At 39.7% G+C, this 20986-nt stretch overlaps 1 protein-coding gene across 4 annotated transcripts in view; it reads right to left on the bottom strand.

Moving 5' to 3' along the window:
* Positions 1–20017, bottom strand: part of FCRL1 (Fc receptor like 1) — a 33663-nt gene extending 13646 nt beyond the window's left edge. For 3 of the 4 annotated variants that reach the window (XM_004027015.5, XM_019024969.4, XM_055362911.2), the window contains exons 1-2: positions 19904–20017; positions 1211–1231 (exon numbers count right to left, since the gene is read on the bottom strand). In XM_004027015.5, coding sequence (XP_004027064.1) covers positions 1211–1231; positions 19904–19934 — 52 coding nt within the window. In that variant the 5' untranslated portion in view covers positions 19935–20017. The remainder of the gene's footprint in view (positions 1–1210; positions 1232–19903) is intronic. The other variant, XM_055362899.2, reaches the window with a different exon arrangement.
* Between the last annotated feature and the right edge of the window lie 969 nt (positions 20018–20986).

Raw genomic sequence — 20986 nt, 5'->3', positions numbered from 1 at the left:
TCTCAAAAAAGAAAGGCATTTAGCATTTGGGCATCTGTAACCCACTATTCTCAATGGGGCTAGGGTGGTAATGAAGTGGGAAACTGGACAGGGTGGATTGCAAGGGTCTGGAGCTCAGTCTTACAGCTCAGAGCTTGTTTCAGATAATTCTTAGATAGCAGAGACTATCTGGAAAATACCTGGTGACAGAAACTTGGTTTCTTCATCTTTGATATGGCTTTGGATTTCTGCTTAGACTGGGATTGGGCACTTGGGTTTAGGGGTAAAGATGAGACCAGACACAAGGCATGCATGGTGTTAACACAAGTCATCAGTTAGACTTGGACAAACATTAGATAAGGAACCTAGAAGGCTAGATTGACCCTGAATCTCTCTGAATCTTTCTGGTCACAGGAATTCCTAGGGAACTTGGGAACTTGTGTTCCCTACTTGCACTTGCAGCCGATGTTCTTGAGGTGGCAGGACAATCTCTTTTAACTCTGTGGCTAGTACTTTCCGCACAAGATAGCAATTTTTACATTTTATCATTGAGCTTGATCTAGTGAAGAGTCCTTGGTGGGGAAAGGAATTGCTTACTCTCCTTCTCTGGTAAAGGTAAGACTTTGAATCAGGACCAGTGCAATGAAGTAAGTTTGCATAAACCAGAGTCCGAAAGAGAAAATGAGCTGGGGTAACAGGTGTGGCTGCAGAGGAGAGCTAAAAATAGGAAGGAGGCAGCAGTACTACTTCATTCCACACATGTCTGGAGGATTCTCTCTAATGTTCTCCGTGGATGTGTGATTTTGGCATTTCCTTCATCACCCATGGTGACACACCCAGCTGAGAAGCACAACTGGGAATTGGAGCTCCTGAGGCTGGGAGGACAGAGATGCTTCTACCATGAATCTTCAGCACCCTTTGCCTTCCTTGTGCAAACAGTGTCTCCCTCCCTGTGCTGGGACTTCCTGGAAGTAAGACTGTGTTCTTGAGAAGGTCAGAGCAAGACCTGTTCACCCCACTGAGCAGACAGGTGTCAGGTGCAGAGACAAATGTGAAGACAGAGCAGCCCAGGCCCAAGGGAGCCACTGATATTTGTACACCTCAGCAGCTGTCACCCTGATATGTTTTGGGCAGGAAGGGGCTGCTAAGACAGCAATCCGCAGGCCTCCTGTGCTGACCTAAGTAACAAAATACCCACAGACCTTGAAGAAGAAAAGGAAGTGCAACTCACCGGCAGGTTCACAGAGTGGAGCTGGGAGAGAATTCAGCAGAGATCAGTAAAGAGCAGCAAATCCCACACATTTCCAAAGTTTAAATCCTTTGAGAGCTTCCCCAACACCACACTCTCCATCCCCTGGACCCTCCCTGCATCTCTCTTTTCCTCCCTCTTTCCCTCTTTCTCTCTTCTCCCCTTCCTTCTTTCATCTTCTCTTCCTCCCTCCTTATCTTACCCCCGCTTCTTTTCTTCTTTCTCTCTGCTCCTTTTCCCATATTCTGCATCACCCACAGAGCACCTGCCCACAGAACAACACATCGTTCTTTTTTATGATCATAAAGTAATTGCCAATGACCCGTGTTGTCTGTGACTAGGAGGTGGTATCTTTGCTAACTACTTAGCAGCTGCCTCTTCAAGCTCCTCATTCCCATTCCCACCGCCTCCTTTCAAAAGTCTTGAGGATCCAGCTTTGGATTGACTCTCTCTAGGGAGCAACAGAGTCAGGCAAGGAGAGTGCACAGCCTCATACTCAAGGCATAGAGACCCTTTGTTTACCAATTTCAGATCAGAAGAGGCTTAGGTCCAGAAAAGGAATTCAAATTTCTCCAAAAATTCTCTTCTATCCCAAGGATTTGACCATAATATTATGGCTCAATGATCAAGAAAAAATAATTCTGGGGAAGATGGAGGCTTTGTAGCTGGATGACACAGATTTGAGTACTGGCTCTTCCTCTTACAAGCTGTGTGACTGTGGGAGAAATGTTTCACCTCTCTGTGCTTTAGTTTCCTTGTCTGTAAAGTGTAGATAATTGTGGTACCTACCTCACAGAGTTTTTGTGAAGATTAAGGAGCTTAGACTAGTGCCTGGAATTTACTTATTCAGTAAATATTGTGTCATTACTATTATCTATTTTAGCCAAGCTTGGTTTGAGATACTTACTTTTTCTTAGGTTAAATGTTTACTTGAATAATTAGTTCCTTAGGTAGGAGAAAAGTGTCAATAGGAGAGAGCATAAAATCATATTCTATACACTTGTCCATACAGCAAATAATTTGAAGTGCTCACTGTACGCCAGACGTTGTATATGGCCCTAGAGTGATGGGAGTAAACATGAATGACAGTCTTTGATGTCAAGAAATTCATATTATAGTGGTAGATAGCCAATTTAAAAATAAGTATATAATATTCTTTCAGAGGGTGATTGGTTCTCTAAGAAAAATAAAGCAGAGAAATAAGATACAGAGCATCTTAAGATGGTCTTAACTGTTTAGATAGATTTAGATAGATTCAGTAAAAACCTAAATGAAATCAGGAAACAAGTCTTCTGAATATTTGGGAAAGAGCATCCCTGGCAGAGAAAACATTGAATGCAAGTATCCTGAGGAGGAAATACGCTTGTACAAGGAGGAATGAGAAGGCAAGGGCACCTGGAGCTGACCAAGTAAGGGGGCAGGGGTTAGTTATCGGTGTCTGAGAAATAGGAAGGATCCAGTCACAGGCACTTTATGGACTTGGCAATAGTTTTGGATTTCATTCTAGGTGTGATGGGGAGCTATGGACAGTTCTTACTTAATTTACAATATCACTCAGACACTGTGAGGAAAGCAGTATAGAAGTGAAAGAAAAGCAGGGAGAATGTTAGTGGGAATTTAGTGTAGGAGAGTAAAGATAGTGGCTAAGATTAGACAGTGCTGGTGATATGAAGTGGTCAGACTTTAGTATAAATTCTGAAAGTAGAATTGATAGGAATTGCTTATGGATTAAATAGAAAGTGCAAAAGGAGAGAGAGGGGAATTAAGTATGACTCTTAGATTTTTGGCCACAGCAACTGGAAGAATGGTAGTGACATTTCCTGAATTGGAGAAGTTGTGGGGGAAAATAGGTTAAGTTTTGTGGTGGTGGTAGTACAGGTGGAAGATCAAGAGATCTGTTTGAGTTTAAGATGCCTGTTAAACACCTGATGTTAAGTTTAAGATGTTTATTAAGATGTCTATTAGATACCCGAATGCAGTTAAGTACATAAGAGGTATTTAAAAGAGAGGTGAAGGCTGGAGAAATAAGCTTGCATTTAAGCTTAAAGTGGCACATGAAGTGACATAATTATATAATTTGGGGAAGTGAGTATGGATGAAGTCTAGGTATCAACTTTGAGGATGTCCAACATTTTGAGGTCAGCAAAGGATCCAAGCCAGATGCAGTGCTTATCACTGTAATCCCAACACTTTGGAAGGCTGAGGTGGGAGGATTGATGGGGGCCAGAAGTTTGAGATAAGCCTGGGTGGCAAAAAATAAATTAATTAATTTAAAAAAAAAACCCTGTCTGTAAAAAACAAAAACAAAAACAAACAAAAAAAACACAAATTATTTGGTGGGGGGGGGGATGGAGTTTCACTCTTCTTGCCCAAACTAGAGTGCAATGGCACAATCTTGGCTCACTGCATCCTCCACCTCTCGGGTTCAAGCGATTCTCCTGCCTCAGCCTCCTAAGTAGCTGGGATTACAGGCATGTGCCAGCCACCACACCCAGCTAATTTTGTATTTTTTTTTCTTTAGTAGAGACTGGGTTTCATCATGTTGGTCAGCTTGGTCTGAACTCCTGACCTCAGGTGATCCACCCACCTTGGCCTCCCAAAGTCCTGGGATTACAGACATGAGCCACCATACCTGGTCAAAAAATTGTTTTAATTAGCTGAGTGTGGTTGCATGTGTCTCTGGTTCCAGCTACTCAGGGAGCTGAGGCAGGTGCATCACTTGAGACCAGGAATTCAAGGTTGCAATGAGCCATGACCATACCACTGCACTTCAGCTGAGGCAACAGAGTAAGACCCTGACTCTAAAAAAATTAAATAACTTAGCAAAGAAACTGAAAAGCAGCAGATACTGAATTAGAAAGAAAGCCAGCAGAATATGATATTCCAGAAGCCAAATTAAAAGTGTTTCAAAAAAAAAAGAGTGATCAAATGCCCCTGAGAAATTGAGTAAAATAAAAAATTAAAATTGACCCCTTGATGCAGCAACATGAAGATGGTTGATGCTATGTGCAAGAACAGTTTCGGGGAGCGCTGAGAGACCGGTCAGAGGACCTGACTGCTGACCGTTGACCCGAGGCTGCATGCCCAGGAAAGAGGAGGACTCTACTCTTTGGAAGCAAGTCTCTAGCACAGCCCACACTCACGGGTGTTAAGCTCCATCTCATTGAGAGTTGGTCAAGAATGGTTATCATAAAGAAATATTGAGGGAGGAGCCAAGATGGCAGAATAGCAACAGCTCCAGTCTACAGCTCCCAGCGTGAGCGACGCAGAAGATGGGTGATTTCTGCATTTCCATCTGAGGGTATTCCAACAGACCTGCAGCTGAGGGTCCTGTCTGTTAGAAGGAAAACTAACAAACAGAAAGGACATCCACACTGAAAACCCATCTGTAAATCACCATCATCAAAGACCAAAAGTAGATAAAACCACAAAGATGGGGAAAAAACAGAACAGAAAAAGTGGAAACTCTAAAACGCAGAGCGTCTCTCCTCCTCCAAAGGAACGCAGTTCCTCACCAGCAACGGAACAAAGCTGGATGGAGAATGACTTTGACCAGCTGAGAGAAGAAGGCTTCAGATGATCAAATTACTCTGAGCTACAGGAGGACATTCAAACCAAAGGCAAAGAAGTTGAAAACTTTGAAAAAAATTTAGAAGAATGTGTAACTAGAATAACCAATACAGAGAAGTGCTTAAAGGAGCTGATGGAGCTGAAAACCAAGGCTCGAGAACTATGTGAAGAATGCAGAAGCCTCAGGAGCCGATGCGATCAACTGGAAGAAAGGGTATCAGCAATGGAAGATGAAATGAATGAAATGAAGCGAGAAGGGAAGTCTAGAGAAAAAAGAATAAAAAGAAATGAGCAAAGCCTCCAAGAAATATGGGACTATGTGAAAAGACCAAATCTATGTCTGATTGGTGTACCTGAAAGTGATGGGGAGAATGGAACCAAGTTGGAAAACACTCTGCAGGATATTATCCAGGAGAACTTCCCCAATCTAGCAAGGCAGGCCAACATTCAGATTCAGGAAATACAGAGAACGCCACAAAGATACTCCTCGAGAAGAGCAACTCCAAGACACATAATTGTCAGATTCAACAAAGTTGAAATGAAGGAAAAAATGTTAAGGGCAGCCAGAGAGAAAGGTCGGGTTACCCTCAAAGGGAAGCCCATCAGACTAACAGCGGATCTCTCGGCAGAAACTCTACAAGCCAGAAGAGAGTGGGGGGCAATATTCAACATTCTTAAAGAAAAGAATTTTCAATCCAGAATTTCATATCCAGCCAAACTAAGCTTCATAAGTGAAGGAGAAATAAAATACTTTACAGACAAGCAAATGCTGAGAGATTTTGTCACCACCAGGCCTGCCCTAAAAGAGCTCCTGAAGGAAGCACTAAACATGGAAAGGAACAACCGGTACCAGCCACTGCAAAATCATGCCAAAATGTAAAGACCATCGAGACTAGGAAGAAACTGCATCAACTAACAAGCAAAATCACCAGCTAACATCATAATGACAGGATCAACTTCACACATAACAATATTAACTTTAAATGTAAATGGACTAAATTCTCCAATTAAAAGACACAGACTGGCAAATTGGATAAAGAGTCAAGACCCATCAGTGTGCTGTATTCAGGAAACCCATCTCAAGTGCAGAGACTCACATAGGCTCAAAATAAAAGGATGGAGGAAGATCTACCAAGCAAATGGAAAACAAAAAAAGGCAGGGGTTGCAATCTAGTCTCTGATAAAACAGACTTTAAACCAACAAAGATCAAAAGAGACAAAGAAGGCCATTACATAATGGTAAAGGGATCAATTCAACAAGAAGAGCTAACTATCCTAAATATATATGCACCCAATACACGAGCACCCAGATTCATAAAGCAAGTCCTGAGTGACCTACAAAGAGACTTAGACTCCCACACATTAATAATGGGAGACTTTAACACCCCACTGTCAACATTAGACAGATCAACAAGACAGAAAGTCAACAAGGATACCCAGGAATTGAACTCAGCTCTGCACCAAGCAGACCTAATAGACATCTACAGAACTCTCCACCCCAAATCAACAGAATATACATTTTTTTCAGCATCACACCACACCTATTCCAAAATTGACCACATAGTTGGAAGTAAAGCTCTCCTCAGCAAATGTAAAAGAACAGAAATTATAACAAACTATCTCTCAGACCACAGTGCAATCAAACTAGAACTCAGGATTAAGAATCTCACTCGTGAAACCCCGTCTCTACTAAAAATACAAAAAAAAAAAAAATTAGCCGGGCATGGTGGTGGGCGCTTGTAGTCCCAGCTGGAGGCTGAGGCAGGAGAATGGCATGAACCCGGGAGGCAGAGCTTGCAGTGAGCCGAAATCGCGCCACTGCACTCCAACCTGGGTGACAGAGCGAGACTCTGTCTCAAAAAAAAAAAAAAAAAAAAAAAAGAATCTCACTCAAAGCCGCTCAACTACATGGAAACTGAACAACCTGCTCCTGAATGACTACTGGGTACATAACGAAATGAAGGCAGAAATAAAGATGTTCTTTGAAACCAACGAGAACAAAGACACAACGTACCAGAATCTCTGGGACGCATTCAAAGCAGTGTGTAGAGGGAAATTTATAGCACTAAAGGCCCACAAGAGAAAGCAGGAAAGATCCAAAATTGACACCCTAACATCACAATTAAAAGAACTAGAAAAGCAAGAGCAAACACATTCAAAAGCTAGCAGAAGGCAAGAAATAACTAAAATCAGAGCAGAACTGAAGGAAATAGAGACACAAAAAACCCTTCAAAAAATCAGTGAATCCAGGAGCTGGTTCTTTGAAAGGATCAACAAAATTGATAGACTGCTAGCAAGACTAATAAAGAAAAAAAGAGAGAAGAATCAAATAGACACAATAAAAAATGATCAAGGGGATATCACCACCGATCCCACAGAAATACAAACTACCATCAGAGAATACTACAAACACCTCTACGCAAATAAACTAGAAAATCTAGAAGAAATGGATAAATTCCTCGACACATACACTCTCCCAAGACTAAACCAGGAAGAAGTTGAATCTCTGAATAGATCAATAACAGGAGCTGAAATTGTGGCAATAATCAATAGTTTACCAACCAAAAAGAGTCCAGGACCAGATGGATTCACAGCCGAATTCTACCAGAGGTACAAGGAGGAACTGGTACCATTCCTTCTGAAACTATTCCAATCAATAGAAAAAGAGGGAATCCTCCCTAACTCATTTTATGAGGCCAGCATCATTCTGATACCAAGGCCGGGCAGAGACACAACCAAAAAAGAGAATTTTAGACCAATATCCTTGATGAACATAGATGCAAAAACCCTCAATAAAATACTGGCAAACCGAATCCAGCAGCACATCAAAAAGCTTATCCACCATGATCAAGTGGGCTTCACCCCTGGGATGCAAGGCTGGTTCAATATACACAAATCAATAAATGTAATCCAGCATATAAACAGAGCCAAAGACAAAAACCACATGATTATCTCAATAGATGCAGAAAAAGCCTTTGACAAAATTCAACAACCCTTCATGCTAAAAACTCTCAATAAATTAGGTATTGAGGGGACGTATTTCAAAATAATAAGAGCTATCTATGACAAACCCACAGCCAATATCATACTGAATGGGCAAAAACTGGAAGCATTCCCTTTGAAAACTGGCACAAGACAGGGATGCCCTCTCTCACCACTCCTATTCAACATAGTGTTGGAAGTTCTGGCCAGGGCAATTAAGCAGGAGAAGGAAATAAAGGGTATTCAATTAGGAAAAGAGGAAGTCAAATTGTCCCTGTTTGCAGACGACATGATTGTATATCTAGAAAACCCCGTTGTCTCAGCCCAAAATCTCCTTAAGCTCATAAGCAACTTCAGCAAACTCTCAGGATACAAAATCAATGTACAAAAATCACAAGCATTCTTATACACCAACAACAGACAAACAGAGAGCCAAATCATGAGTGAACTCCCATTCACAATTGCTTCAAAGAGAATAAAATACCTAGGAATCCAACTTACAAGGGATGTGAAGGACCTCTTCAAGGAGAACTACAAACCACTGCTCAAGGAAATAAAAGAGGATACAAACAAATGGAAGAACATTCCATGCTCATGGGTAGGAAGAATCAATATCGTGAAAATGGCCATACTGCCCAAGGTCATTTACAGATTCAATGCCATCCCCATCAAGCTACCAATGACTTTCTTCACAGAATTGGAAAAAACTACTTTAAAGTTCATATGGAACCAAAAAAGAGCCCGCATTGCCAAGTCAATCCTAAGCCAAAAGAGCAAAGCTGGAGGCATCACACTACCTGACTTCAAACTATACTACAAGGCTACAGTAACCAAAACAGCATGGTACTGGTACCAAAACAGAGATATAGATCAATGGAACAGAACAGAGCTCTCAGAAATGACGCCGCATACCTACAACTATCCGATCTTTGACAAACCTGAGAAAAACAAGCAATGGGGAAAGGATTCCCTATTTAATAAATGATGCTGGGAAAACTGGCTAGCCACACGTAGGAAGCTGAAACTGGATCCCTTCCTTACACCTTATACAAAAATCAATTCAAGATGGATTAAAGATTTAAATGTTAGACCTAAAACAATAAAAACCCTAGAAGAAAACCTAGGCTTTACCATTCAGGACATAGGCATGGGCAAGGACTTCATGTCCAAAACACCAAAAGCAATGGCAACAAAAGACAAAATTGACAAATGGGATCTAATTAAACTCAAGAGCTTCTGCACAGCAAAAGAAACTACCATCAGAGTGAACAGGCAACCTACACAATGGGAGAAAATTTTCGCAACCTACTCATCTGACAAAGGGCTAATATCCAGAATCTACAATGAACTCAAACTAATTTACAAGAAAAAAACAAACAACCCCATCAAAAAGTGGGCAAAGGACATGAACAGACACTTCTCAAAAGAAGACATTTATGCAGCCAAAAAACACATGAAAAAATGCTCATCATCACTGGCCATCAGAGAAATGCAAATCAAAACCACTATGAGATACCATCTCACACCAGTTAGAATGGTGATCATTAAAAAGTCAGGAAACAACAGGTGCTGGAGAGGATGTGGAGAAATAGGAACACTTTTACACTGTTGGTGGGACTGTAAACTAGTTCAACCATTGTGGAAGTCAGTGTGGCGATTCCTCAGGGATCTAGAACTAGAAATACCATTTGACCCAGCCATCCCATTACTGGGTATATACCCAAAGGACTATAAATCATGCTGCTATAAAGACACATGCACACATATGTTTATTGTGGCATTATTCACAATAGCAAAGACTTGGAACCAATCCAAATGTCCAACAATGATAGACTGGATTAAGAAAATGTGGCACATATACACCATGGAATACTATGCAGCCATAAAAAATGATGAGTTCATGTCCTTTGTAGGGACATGGATGAAATTGGAAATCATCATTCTCAGTAAACTATCGCAAGAACAAAAAACCAAACACCGCATATTCTCACTCATAGGTGGGAATTGAACAATGAGATCACATGGACACAGGAAGGGGAATATCACACTCTGGGGACTGTTGTGGGGTGGGGGAAGGGGGGAGGGATAGCATTGGGAGATATACCTAATGCTAGATGACGAGTTAGTGGGTGCAGCGCACCAGCATGGCACATGTATACATATGTAACTAACCTGCACAATGTGCACATGTACCCTAAAACTTACAGTATAATAATAAAAAAAAAAAGAACAGTTTCAGTGGAGTGGTAAGGATGAAAGATTGATTTAAGTGGGTTCAAGGGAGAATGAGGAAGAAGTGTAAGGAGTTAAATGAGTTTACCAGGGGTTAGGAATGGGAGAAGATTTGACCATAAAAGGGATTGAGGGCATAAGAAAATTTCTTTTTCTTTTCTTTTTTTTTTTTTTTTTTGAGACAGTCTCACTCTGCCACCCAGGCTGGAATGCAGTGGCGTGATCTTGGCTCACTGCAACCTCTACCTCACAAGTTCATGCAATTCTCCTGCCTCAGCCTCCTGAGTAGCTAGGACTACAGGCTTGCACCACCTCGCTTGGCTAATTTTTGTATTTTTAGTAGAGATGGGGTTTCACCATGTTGGCCAGGCTGGTCTTATACTCCTGACCTCAGGTGATCCACCCACCTCGGCCTCCCCAAATGCTGGGATTACAGTCGTGAGCCACTGCACCCAGCCAGGAAATTTTTGAAGGGATGAAAATGTGCTGTATTTTGATTCTGCTGGTGGTTATATGGATCTAAATCTTTTCGTCAAAAATTATAGACAGTGTTTCAAAAAAGTAAATCTTAATGTAATGTAAATTAAAAATAAATATTAAATAAAGAATGAAAGGAAGTGAAGCAAAGACAGCAATTCACTGAAAACTTTTTGTTTTATTTTGCTTTTTTGAGACAGGATCTTGCTCTGTCACCCAGGCTGGAGGTCAGATCACTGCAGCCTTAACCTCCTGGGCTCAAGTGATCCTCTTACCTCAGCCTCCCAAGTAGCTGGGACTACAGGCATGTGCCACAATGCCAGGCTAATTATTTATTTTTTATTTTTTGTAGAGACAAGATCTTGCTATGTTGCCCAGGCTGGTCTGAAACACCTGATGTCAAGCGATCCTCCCGCCTCAGCCTCCCAAAGTGCTGGGATTATAGCATGAGCCACCACACCTGGTGCACTGAAAACTTTATAAAGGGAGACAGAAAACTTGTGTAGTAAATGGAAGCCATATTTCTATTATTTTAAGAGAAAAGACATTGTCGGTGATGTCGGCAAGATGGCTGACTAGAGGTATCTATTACTCATCCTCCTACCCCCCTAAAAAATGACTGAAACAATAAGGAAACAACTACATTTTGACTGGAGAGTCTAAAGGAGAGCACTGAAGTACAGCAGGGGAGTGGCAGAAATCTTGTGGATCACAGAAACTCAGGATGGCTGCATAAAGAAGGGAATGGAACCCTGCAACGTGCCTCTGCAACTCTGTCTCCTCAGTCAGGATCAGCTTGGAATGCAGGCTGGGATTCAAGCCTAGGAGGGGCTTTTCCCTGAAAACAAAAGGTAAAGAAGTCCCCAGAAGCCCCCATTATATCTGTGGACACCAGCAGTCTTTGTTGCTGGAGAATCCTGCAGTTCTCACAGGACCTAAGTCCAGTTTTGGAAGCTGCCTGGAGTTCATATGGCTGCATTATTCTAGAGTGAGAGCCCATACTGTGGCTCCTCCCATCCCACGACCCAAGCTACTACTGCACAGCACCATCTTGAAACCAGAGCAACTACTAGAGTGTGTTCTGTTCTTGGGGGCAGTGGTCACTGCATCTTTTCATCCTTGAGGCTTCACCATCATTGCATCATGCTTACACACAGTAGTACACCATTTGCTAGTCAAGCTTCCCTGCTTCCTAAACCATGGGAACAAGCTGTCTAGGAATCACTCCATTTTCTCCATCCTAGTGGCTTCAGTGCCCCAACCCCAGGGACTCAAAACCTAGGCTCAGGGAGACAGCTGTGGTCCTGTCACTTGAGTCCACATGACACTCTGCCCTGCCAAGGAACAGGCTGTCCTGCCCAGTGGGGAAGTCAAGCCTTATCCATAAGACCAGCCATGTGCCTGCCTCCTTGGCATATGACCCAGTCAGGCATCCTGCCCCTAGGGAAGCCACAGCTGAGCCAGCAGACCAACTGCATGCTCCCTTGGTGTGAAAACCAGCCTGGCACCTCACCCCTGGGGAAACACAGCACCTGCCAATCTGCATTACTCTGCCCTTCTCAGCCAAACAGCCTAAGTGTCCTGCCTGAATCTGGACTAGCCCTCTGAAGCCTGAGGTGCTGAGGCACTCCATTTCCTTGGTGTGATGGTGTGATATTGGGGAGTGAACCCAATATTGCACTGTTCCCTGCTCTCCAGAGCCGAAGCCACAACTGCATCCTATCACCATTCCAGGGTCTTTCCGGTCACTACACCTGGCATCACAGAGCCGGGGCCACTACTGTGTCCCACCACTCCAGGGTCCAGAGTCACCACTATGTAATACACTCTCTCCTGGTGCCTAAGTTGTCCCTGTGTCTCATTGACTCTGGGATTTGATTTGTAGTTGTGATCTGCTTCCCAGTATCTGAGCCTTTGGAAAGCCCTTTATCCTTAGAGCCATGATAGTGCTGTATCTTGACGCCCAGGATCAAAGTCACAGGTACAACCTTGCCCGTTGGGCCTGAGATACTGGGGAGTGCTTCAGAGTCACATTCTTAGTCTTGGTGGAAGAGCTGTGTCCATCTATACCTAAGACAATGAACCTGCATCCAGGCACAGATGCCATAGTAGTGGCACTGTGTGCAGGACACTGAGTGCAGGACCACAACCACCTCAAGCATCTGTGCCCTGGAACACAGTACTACCATGCCTGCCTGTGACCCATGCCAGGGCCAAACACCAAAAGACACCCTCTCAGGTATGATGGTCTATGAGGAAAAGAACAGGAAGATCCCTAAAGCTCTTGCCACTGAGAACTGTAACAATCTATCTTGCCACCACCACCCTCACAAACTCCTACAGCCTAAGCCACTGAGGCACACAAAGCATTGCTGACATTGATTGCTGCTGAAGAAATTACACAGAGACCACACTACTATGCTCACCTGGAACCAAACCAATGAAACTTCCTCAACTAAGGATCCATCGGCGCCCTAGGATCAATCTGCAGGTGAAAGTCTTTTCTTACAAAAGCCACTCTATAAAATTGAAAAAGGTGACTCTTCCACCAGATGCACAAATGGTAAAGCAGGGACACAACAAACATGAAAAAGCGAGGAAACATGACACCACTACAAGAACAAAACAATTTTCCAACAACTAACTGGAGATTTATTAATTGCCTAAAAAATTCAAAATTATAATCTTAAGGAAACTCACTTATAAGAGAATACAGATGAAAAGTTCAATAAAATCTGGAAAACAATTTATGACCTAAAGAGGAAATTTGAAAATATATAGATATCATGAAAATAATCCAAACAGAATTCATAGAGCTAAAAAATTAAATGCATGAAATAAAAATTACAATTGAGAGTTTCAACAGCAAACCAGATAAAGAATAAGAATTTCTAAACTTGAATACAGATCTTTTGAAATAACCCAGTTAGCTGAGGAAAATTTTTTTTTGAAAGTGAAGAAAGCCTACAGGACTTATGAGACACCATTAAGTGGGCAAATATTTGTATTATTAGAGTACTAGAAGAAAAAGATATAGAGAAAGTTTTGGAAAGCATATTTGATAAAACAGTAGCTGAAAACGACTCAAGTCTTGGGATGGATATGAACAACCAAATCCATGAAGCTCAAAAATCTGCAAATAGATTTAACCTGAAGAGGTCCTCTCCAAGGTCATTATAATCAAATTGTTAAAGGTCAAATACAAAGAGAATTCTAAACACAGCAAAAACATCAAGTCACACATAAGAGAATTTCTATAAGAGTATCATCAGATCTATCACCAGAAATCATGCAGGCCAGGAAAGAATAAGATGATATATTCAAAGTGCTGAAAGAAGAAAACTTTCAGCAAGAATACTATACCCAGAAAAGCTGTCTTTCAGAAATGAAGGAGAAATAAAGTCTCACCCACACAAGCAAAAGCTGATGGAATTCAAGACCACTAGACAAGCCTTAAAGTAACTGCATAAGAGAGTGTTCCAGCCAGAAGTGAAAGGACAATAATTACTCCATGAAAACATGTGAAAGTGTACAATTAACTAATAGAGGTAAATTGATCATTAAATTCAGAAAATCTCATTACTGTAACGGTGATTTGTAAATCTTTCAGATATCTACTATGATGGCTAAAAGTCAAAATGGTCAATAATAACTATAGCTGTGATAAGTTGTTAATAAATACACAATACAAAATACGTAACATAAGGCAACAAAAATATAAATAATGGCGGCAATGGTAAATGTCTAGACCAAAGTTAAGATGTTATCAGCTTAAAGTAGTCTATTATAACTATAAGATTTTTTATATAAGCCCCATGGTAACCACAAAGAAAAAATTGACAGCAGATACGTAAATGGGAGAGAGAAAGGAATCAAAGCCTAGCGCTACAAAAAATCCACCAAAACACAAAGATAAACAACAAGAGAGAAACAAAGGAATGAAAGATCTACAAAACAATTAGAAAACACTCAACAAAATGGCAGGAGTAAGTCTGTACCTATCCATAGTAACCTTGAAGGTAAATAGATTAAATTATTCAATTAAAAAATATAGAGTGGCTGAATGGATTTTAAAAAACAGGACCCAACTATATTCTGCCTACAAGAAACTCTACCTGTAAGGACATACATAAACAGAAAGTAAAAGGATGAAAAAGAAATACCATGAAAATGGAGAACAGGAATAGTTATGCTTATATCTGATATAATAGAATTTAAGTCAAAAACTATAAAAAGACACAAAGAAGGCCATTGGATAATGATAAGGGGGTGAATTCATCAAGAAGATATAACAATTTTAAACATATATACATCCAACACTAGAGCACCCAAATATATAAAGCAAATATTATTAGATCTCAAAGGAGATATAGACTGCAATATAATAATAGTAGGGGACTTTAACACTCCACTTTCAGCAATGGAAAATCATACAGATGGAAAATCAAAAAAGAACTATCAGATTTAAACTACACGCTAGACAAAATAAACCTAATGGACATTTATAGAACATTTCACCCAATATCTGCAGAATTCACATTTTTCTCAACTGCACATGGAACATTCTCAAGGATAGATTGTATTTGAGGAAGCAAAATGTCTTAACAAATTTAAAAAGATTGAAATTATATGAAGTCTCTTCTGACCACAATGGTATAAAACTTGAAATCAATAACACAAGGTACTTCAGAAACTTCACAAATACATGAAAATTGAACACCATGCTCCCAAAGAACCAATGAGTCAATGAAAAATAATTCAAAGAGAAATTTTAAAATTTATTGAGGCAAATAAAAATGGAACCACAACATACAAAAATCCGTGAAATATAGCAAAAGCAATTCTAAAAGGGAAGTTTATAGAAGTGAATGCCTACATCAAAAATAGAAGAAAGATCTAAAATAGGTAACCTAACGTTTCACCTCAAGGAACTAGAAAAACAAGAACAAACTCCACCCAAAGTTAGCAGAAGGAAGGAAACAATAAAGACTGTGGCAGAAATAAATGAAATAGAGACTAGAAAAACAATACAAAAGATCAATGAAATGAGTCAGTTTTTTAAAAAGATAAACAAAATTGACAAACTAGCTAGACTAAATAAGAAAAAGGAGAGAAAATTCAAATAATAAAATCAGAGATAAAAAGGGGGCATCACAACTAACATCACAGATTATAAAGGATAAAGGATTATAAGAGACTATTGTCAACAATTATATGCAAACAAGTTGGTAACTTAGAAGAAATATACAAATTCTTGCACACATATAACTTCCCAAGATTTAATTATGAAGAAATAGAAAATCTGAACAGACCAATAACAACTAAGGGAATTCAATCAGTAATAAAAAGTCTTCCATCAAAAAGGAACCTAGGATCTGATGGCTTCATTGCTGAATTCTACCAAACATTTAAAGAACTAATACCAATTCCTCTTAAATGATTTCCAAGAAATTAAAAGAAGAAAACACTTTCAAACTCATTCTAAGAGGCCAATATTACTTTGATGCCAAAACCAGACAAAAACACAACAAAAAGAAAACTACAGGTGGATATCTCCGATAGACATAGATGTGCAAATTCTCAACAAAATAACTAGCTAACCAAATTCAACAGAACATTTTAAAAATTCATTTACCATGATCAATGGGATTCATTTCAGGGATGAAAGGATGGTTCAACATGCAGATCAACAGAAATGATACATCACATTAACAAAATCAAGAATAAAAACCACATGATCAATACATGCACAAAAAGCATTTGACAAAATTCAACATCCATTTACGTTAAAAACTCTCAGAAAATTAGGTGTAGAAGAGATGTACCTCAACATAATAAAGGTCATATATGACAAGTCTATAGCTAATATCATACTGAATGGGGAAAAGTTGAAAGCATTTCTCTAAAATCTAGAACAAGACAAAGATGCCCACTTTGGCCACTTCTATTTAACATAATAATTGAAGTCCTAGCCAAAGTATTAAGCAAGAGAAAGAAAGAAAGGACATCCAAATTGAGAAGGAAGAAGTTAAATTGTCCCTGTTGGCAGATGACAAAATCTTATATATAGAAAACTCTAAAGACCCCACCAACAAAATTTTATCTAATAAATGATAAAGCTCTACGTCACTGATTTGGGCAGCAACTTCACTGATGAAGTTGCTGGATAATATGTAGATAGATAGGTAGGTAGGTAGATAGATAGATAGATAGATAGATAGATAGATAGATAGATAGACAAAATATGTAAATCAGTAGTGTTTCTATATACTAATAGTGAACTACCTGCAAAAGAAATTAAGAAAACAATCCCATTCACAATAGTTATAAAATAATAAAATGCTTAGGAATAAATTTAACCAAGGAGTTGAAATATCTCTACAGTGAAAACTATAAAACATTAATGAAGAAATTGAAGAAGATTCAAATAAATTGAAAGATATCACATGTTCATGGATTGGAAGAATAAATACTGTTAAAATGTCAATACTACCCAGAATCATCTACAGATTCAGTGCAATCTCTATCAAAATACCAATTACATTTTCTTCAGAAATAGAAAAAGCAATCCTAAAATTTGTATGGAACTAAAAACAAATAAACAAACAGAAAACCCTGAATAGCCCAAACAACCTTGAAGAAAAGAAAAGCTTCAGGTATTATACTACCTGACTTCAAAACTCTAATAATCTACAAACCTATAATAATCAAAACAGCATTGTACAGGCATAAAAACAGACACATAGACCAATGAAACAGAATAGAGAGCCCAGAAATAAATCCACACATTTATAGCCCACTGATTTTCAACAAAGGTGTTAAGAATACACAATGTGGAAAGGACAGTGTCTACACTAAATAGTATTAAGAAAACTGGATATCCACTTATAGAAGAATGAAATTAGATTCTTATCTCTCACCATAGACAAAAATCAACTCAAAATGGATGAAAGACTTAAATGTATGACCCTGAACTGAAACTACTAGGAGAAAACATTGGGGAAAGCTCTATGTCGCTGATTTGGGCAGTGATTTTTTTGGCTAGGACCTCAAAAGCAAAAGCAATAAAAGCAAAAATAGACAAACGGGATTACACACAACCAAAAGGCTTCAGTATAGTAAAAGAAATAGTCAACAGAGTGAAGAGACAACCTACGAAATAGGAAAAAGTATTTGCAGTCAATACATCTGAGAAAAAGTTAATATCCAGAATATATAAGAAACTCAACTCAATAGTGAGAAAACAACCCTATTAACAATGGTCTAATTCTCAAAGGAAGAAACGCAAATGGCCAACAGGTATATGAAAAAATGCCCAACATCACTAATCAACAGAAAAATGCAAATCAAAACCACAGTGAAATATTACCCCATACCTGTGAAAATGACTATAATCAAAAAGACCAAAGATAACTAGTATTGTCAAAGATGTCGAGAAAAGAGAATCCTCACATGCTGTAGGTGGGACTGTAAATTAGAACAGCCATTATGGAAAACAGTATGGAGGCTCTTAAAATATAAAAAATGGAACTACCATGTGGTTCAGCCATCCCACTACTGGACATGTATCCAGAGGAAATTAAAGCAGTGTGTTAAAGAGATATCTGCACTCCCACATTTATTGCAGCACTATTCAAAATAGCCAAGACAGCATCAATGTTGATGTTCATCAAAAAATTAATGGATAAAGAAAATGCAATATACATACATGATGGAATACTATTCAGACATAAAAAAGAATGAAATCCTATCATTTACAACAACATGGGTGAGCCTGAAGGATATTATGTTAAATGAAATGAGGTAGGCACAGGATGACAAGTACTGCATTATCTCACTCATGTGGAATCTAAAAACGTTGATCTCATAGAAGGACAGTGCAGAATGGTGGTTACAAGAAGCTTGGGTAATAGTGGGGAAGGAGGAATGAGGGAAATGTTGCTCAAGGGATATATAATTACAGTTAGATATGGGGGTGTGTGTCCAGAATAGACAAATATAGAGAGACAGAAAGTAGATAATGATTGCATGTGGCCAGAAGATAGAGGGGTGAGGATAGGTGAGGGGTTGGAAAAAAATTGGGGATGCCTGCTAGTGGGTATGGCGTTCTTTCTTGGGTGATGAAAACATTCTGAAATTGATTGTGGTGATAGTTGCACCACTCAGTGATTGTCATAAAAAACCATTGGATTGCATAACTTAAGTGGCGAATTGTATTATATGTGAATAATATTTCAATAAAGCTGTTTTTAATACAAGATACTGTAGCATGTTTGTATACTTATGGGAATAATTTAGAATGAAGAAACATATTGATGATGGAGCAAACTTTTTGAGAAAGTAAGAGGGTCATGGGCCCAATGCACCAGTGGAGAGTCTTGTCATCAACAAGATGAGGGGCAATATATTCGTGGTAGGGGAAGAGAAGGCAGTGTATGTGAATGCAGAGGTGAGTAGGTCAACAGCAACAGAAAGATGAGAGAGTTTTCTTCTGACTGCTTTTATTTTCTCAATGAAATATGAAGCAAGATTACACAATGAGAGTGAACAGAGAAGTCTGAGGTGACAGGATAAGGTATGCAATAGTGATAATGGAGCAACATGGACTGTGAACATGTAGGATAATTGCCTGGCATTGCTGTTGGCTACCTGAGATTTGGGGGTCCTACACTTAAAAGGGGATAAGTCATCAGGGTTGTACATTTAAAAAAAAATCCCATTCAGCTGTTTATGTCCAGGAGTGAAGCATGCAGAAGGGCGTGTAAACCAGGAGAGTGCTATGGGGGAAGAGAGATGAAGGTGTACTCGAGGGAGTGTTGTGGTGGTGAGCTGCAGAATCTGAGCTGAGTACCATGAGAAGTGAGCACACGAAGTGTAGTCATTGATAATGGAAAAGTAGCCCTGGGGTAATTGAAGACATGTTGGAAATAGAGTGCAGGAGAAAGTGAGCTAGAAACACAACTTAGTGGGAGTGGGGGATGTATGCTGAAAACAAAGGAGTGATGATAAGTTCTAAGGTTTGACTGTGGGAATGGGGAGTCAGAGAGGGATAAAAGGAAATAGTGTTGGTAGTAAGAAGGGCAAGGAGTTCAGAGGCCTATTTATTATACAGATTTTTCTTTTGGCTGTTGTTGAAAACACTGAGAACAAAGACAATTATTGCTGGACAGGAAGACAGACAGTGAACACTTCCTATGAGATAAAAACTGAAATGATAGTTTTCTTGAAAACTCTGGCTTTTTGAAATATCTACAACTTTTTGCCTGACTCTGAGCCCTCCGTGGAAGTGGAGATCTGAGCACCCCTGAGCATTACCTGACAGAACCTTAGTCCTAAGAAGTCCTTACAGCCCTTCGGGAAGCAGAGCCCAAGCATGATTGCATCCCACGCCCTGCTCTGAGTTGCCCAACTCACCACAGATCAACAGCAACAGCCTTGGCAGCATGAGGACCAGGTCAGGGATGGTACCTAGAGATGCCTCTCATCAAAAAAAGAATGCACCTCAGAGTCGAGCAGCAGCAGCTCATCAGAGGTTTGAGGAAGTTGATATCGAAAGTTACCCTTCAGCGGAAGTAGAAGGAAGAAGAGCCCTCCAATGACCAGTCTCCATTTCCTTTTCTATGAAGGCTGAGAAAATTAAAGTTGCTCCTTTTTAAATATAGTTTGATTCAGTTCCACAAGCTGCAGATAGTACATATCAATATTTGAGGGACTTTTTCAAGAATTCAGGTATTTCAAAGGAAGTTTTCTAAAGGCAGTTTCCTACTTTGATGAGTCTCATCAGGTTATGGTCCTGCTGAAATTCATCTTTGATACATCTACAATACTTTTCACCTTTGATAGGGATGTCTCCTGGATTGTTTCTAATTGGCACATTCTTATTGCTCAGCAATATAGTCCCACTATGCAAACTTTCTCTAGCATAGTCATATTATGTAAACATGTCATTAAATCAGGGACTGATGGGGCTGTCACCCCGGTTATGTGTAGTGTCTGACCCTTGCTGCATATGATGACTTATGTACAGGGTCAACCTATTCATACAAGATATACGCTTTGATATTCAAACTTTCAGTGTACCAGTAAATGAGCATGAAATCACTGAAAAATAAAATCATGGCAAATTACAATCTGGGGGATATTTGAAAATGAAATACAGAAAAGAACTATATGCAAATTAGCTTCAGGGCACTTGAGAAGGGTTCACCATTAGTACTAACTCTGGCATTTGTAAAATTGCCCCTCTTTTCCCTCAAAATCAGGGTACCTATAATCTCTCCTATTGCTACCTTTAGCACATTAGGGGTACCAGTTCTAGGCAAGTGAAGCCTAGATTAGGGATTGGAGGAGAATAAGCTATCTTAATTTTCAACATTTCTTAAATCCGTGAGTGTCTAGGATTAAGAATAACTAGAATGTGTGGAAAGTAACCTATTAGGGGAAAGATGCTGTCAGGCAATGATGTTGAAGTCCAGGTATCCAGCTCAATGAGTATGA

This window comes from Gorilla gorilla, chromosome 1 (genome assembly GCF_029281585.2).
Source record: "Gorilla gorilla gorilla isolate KB3781 chromosome 1, NHGRI_mGorGor1-v2.1_pri, whole genome shotgun sequence".
Lineage (NCBI taxonomy): Eukaryota > Metazoa > Chordata > Mammalia > Primates > Hominidae > Gorilla > Gorilla gorilla.
This window is presented reverse-complemented; position numbering and strand designations above follow the sequence as displayed.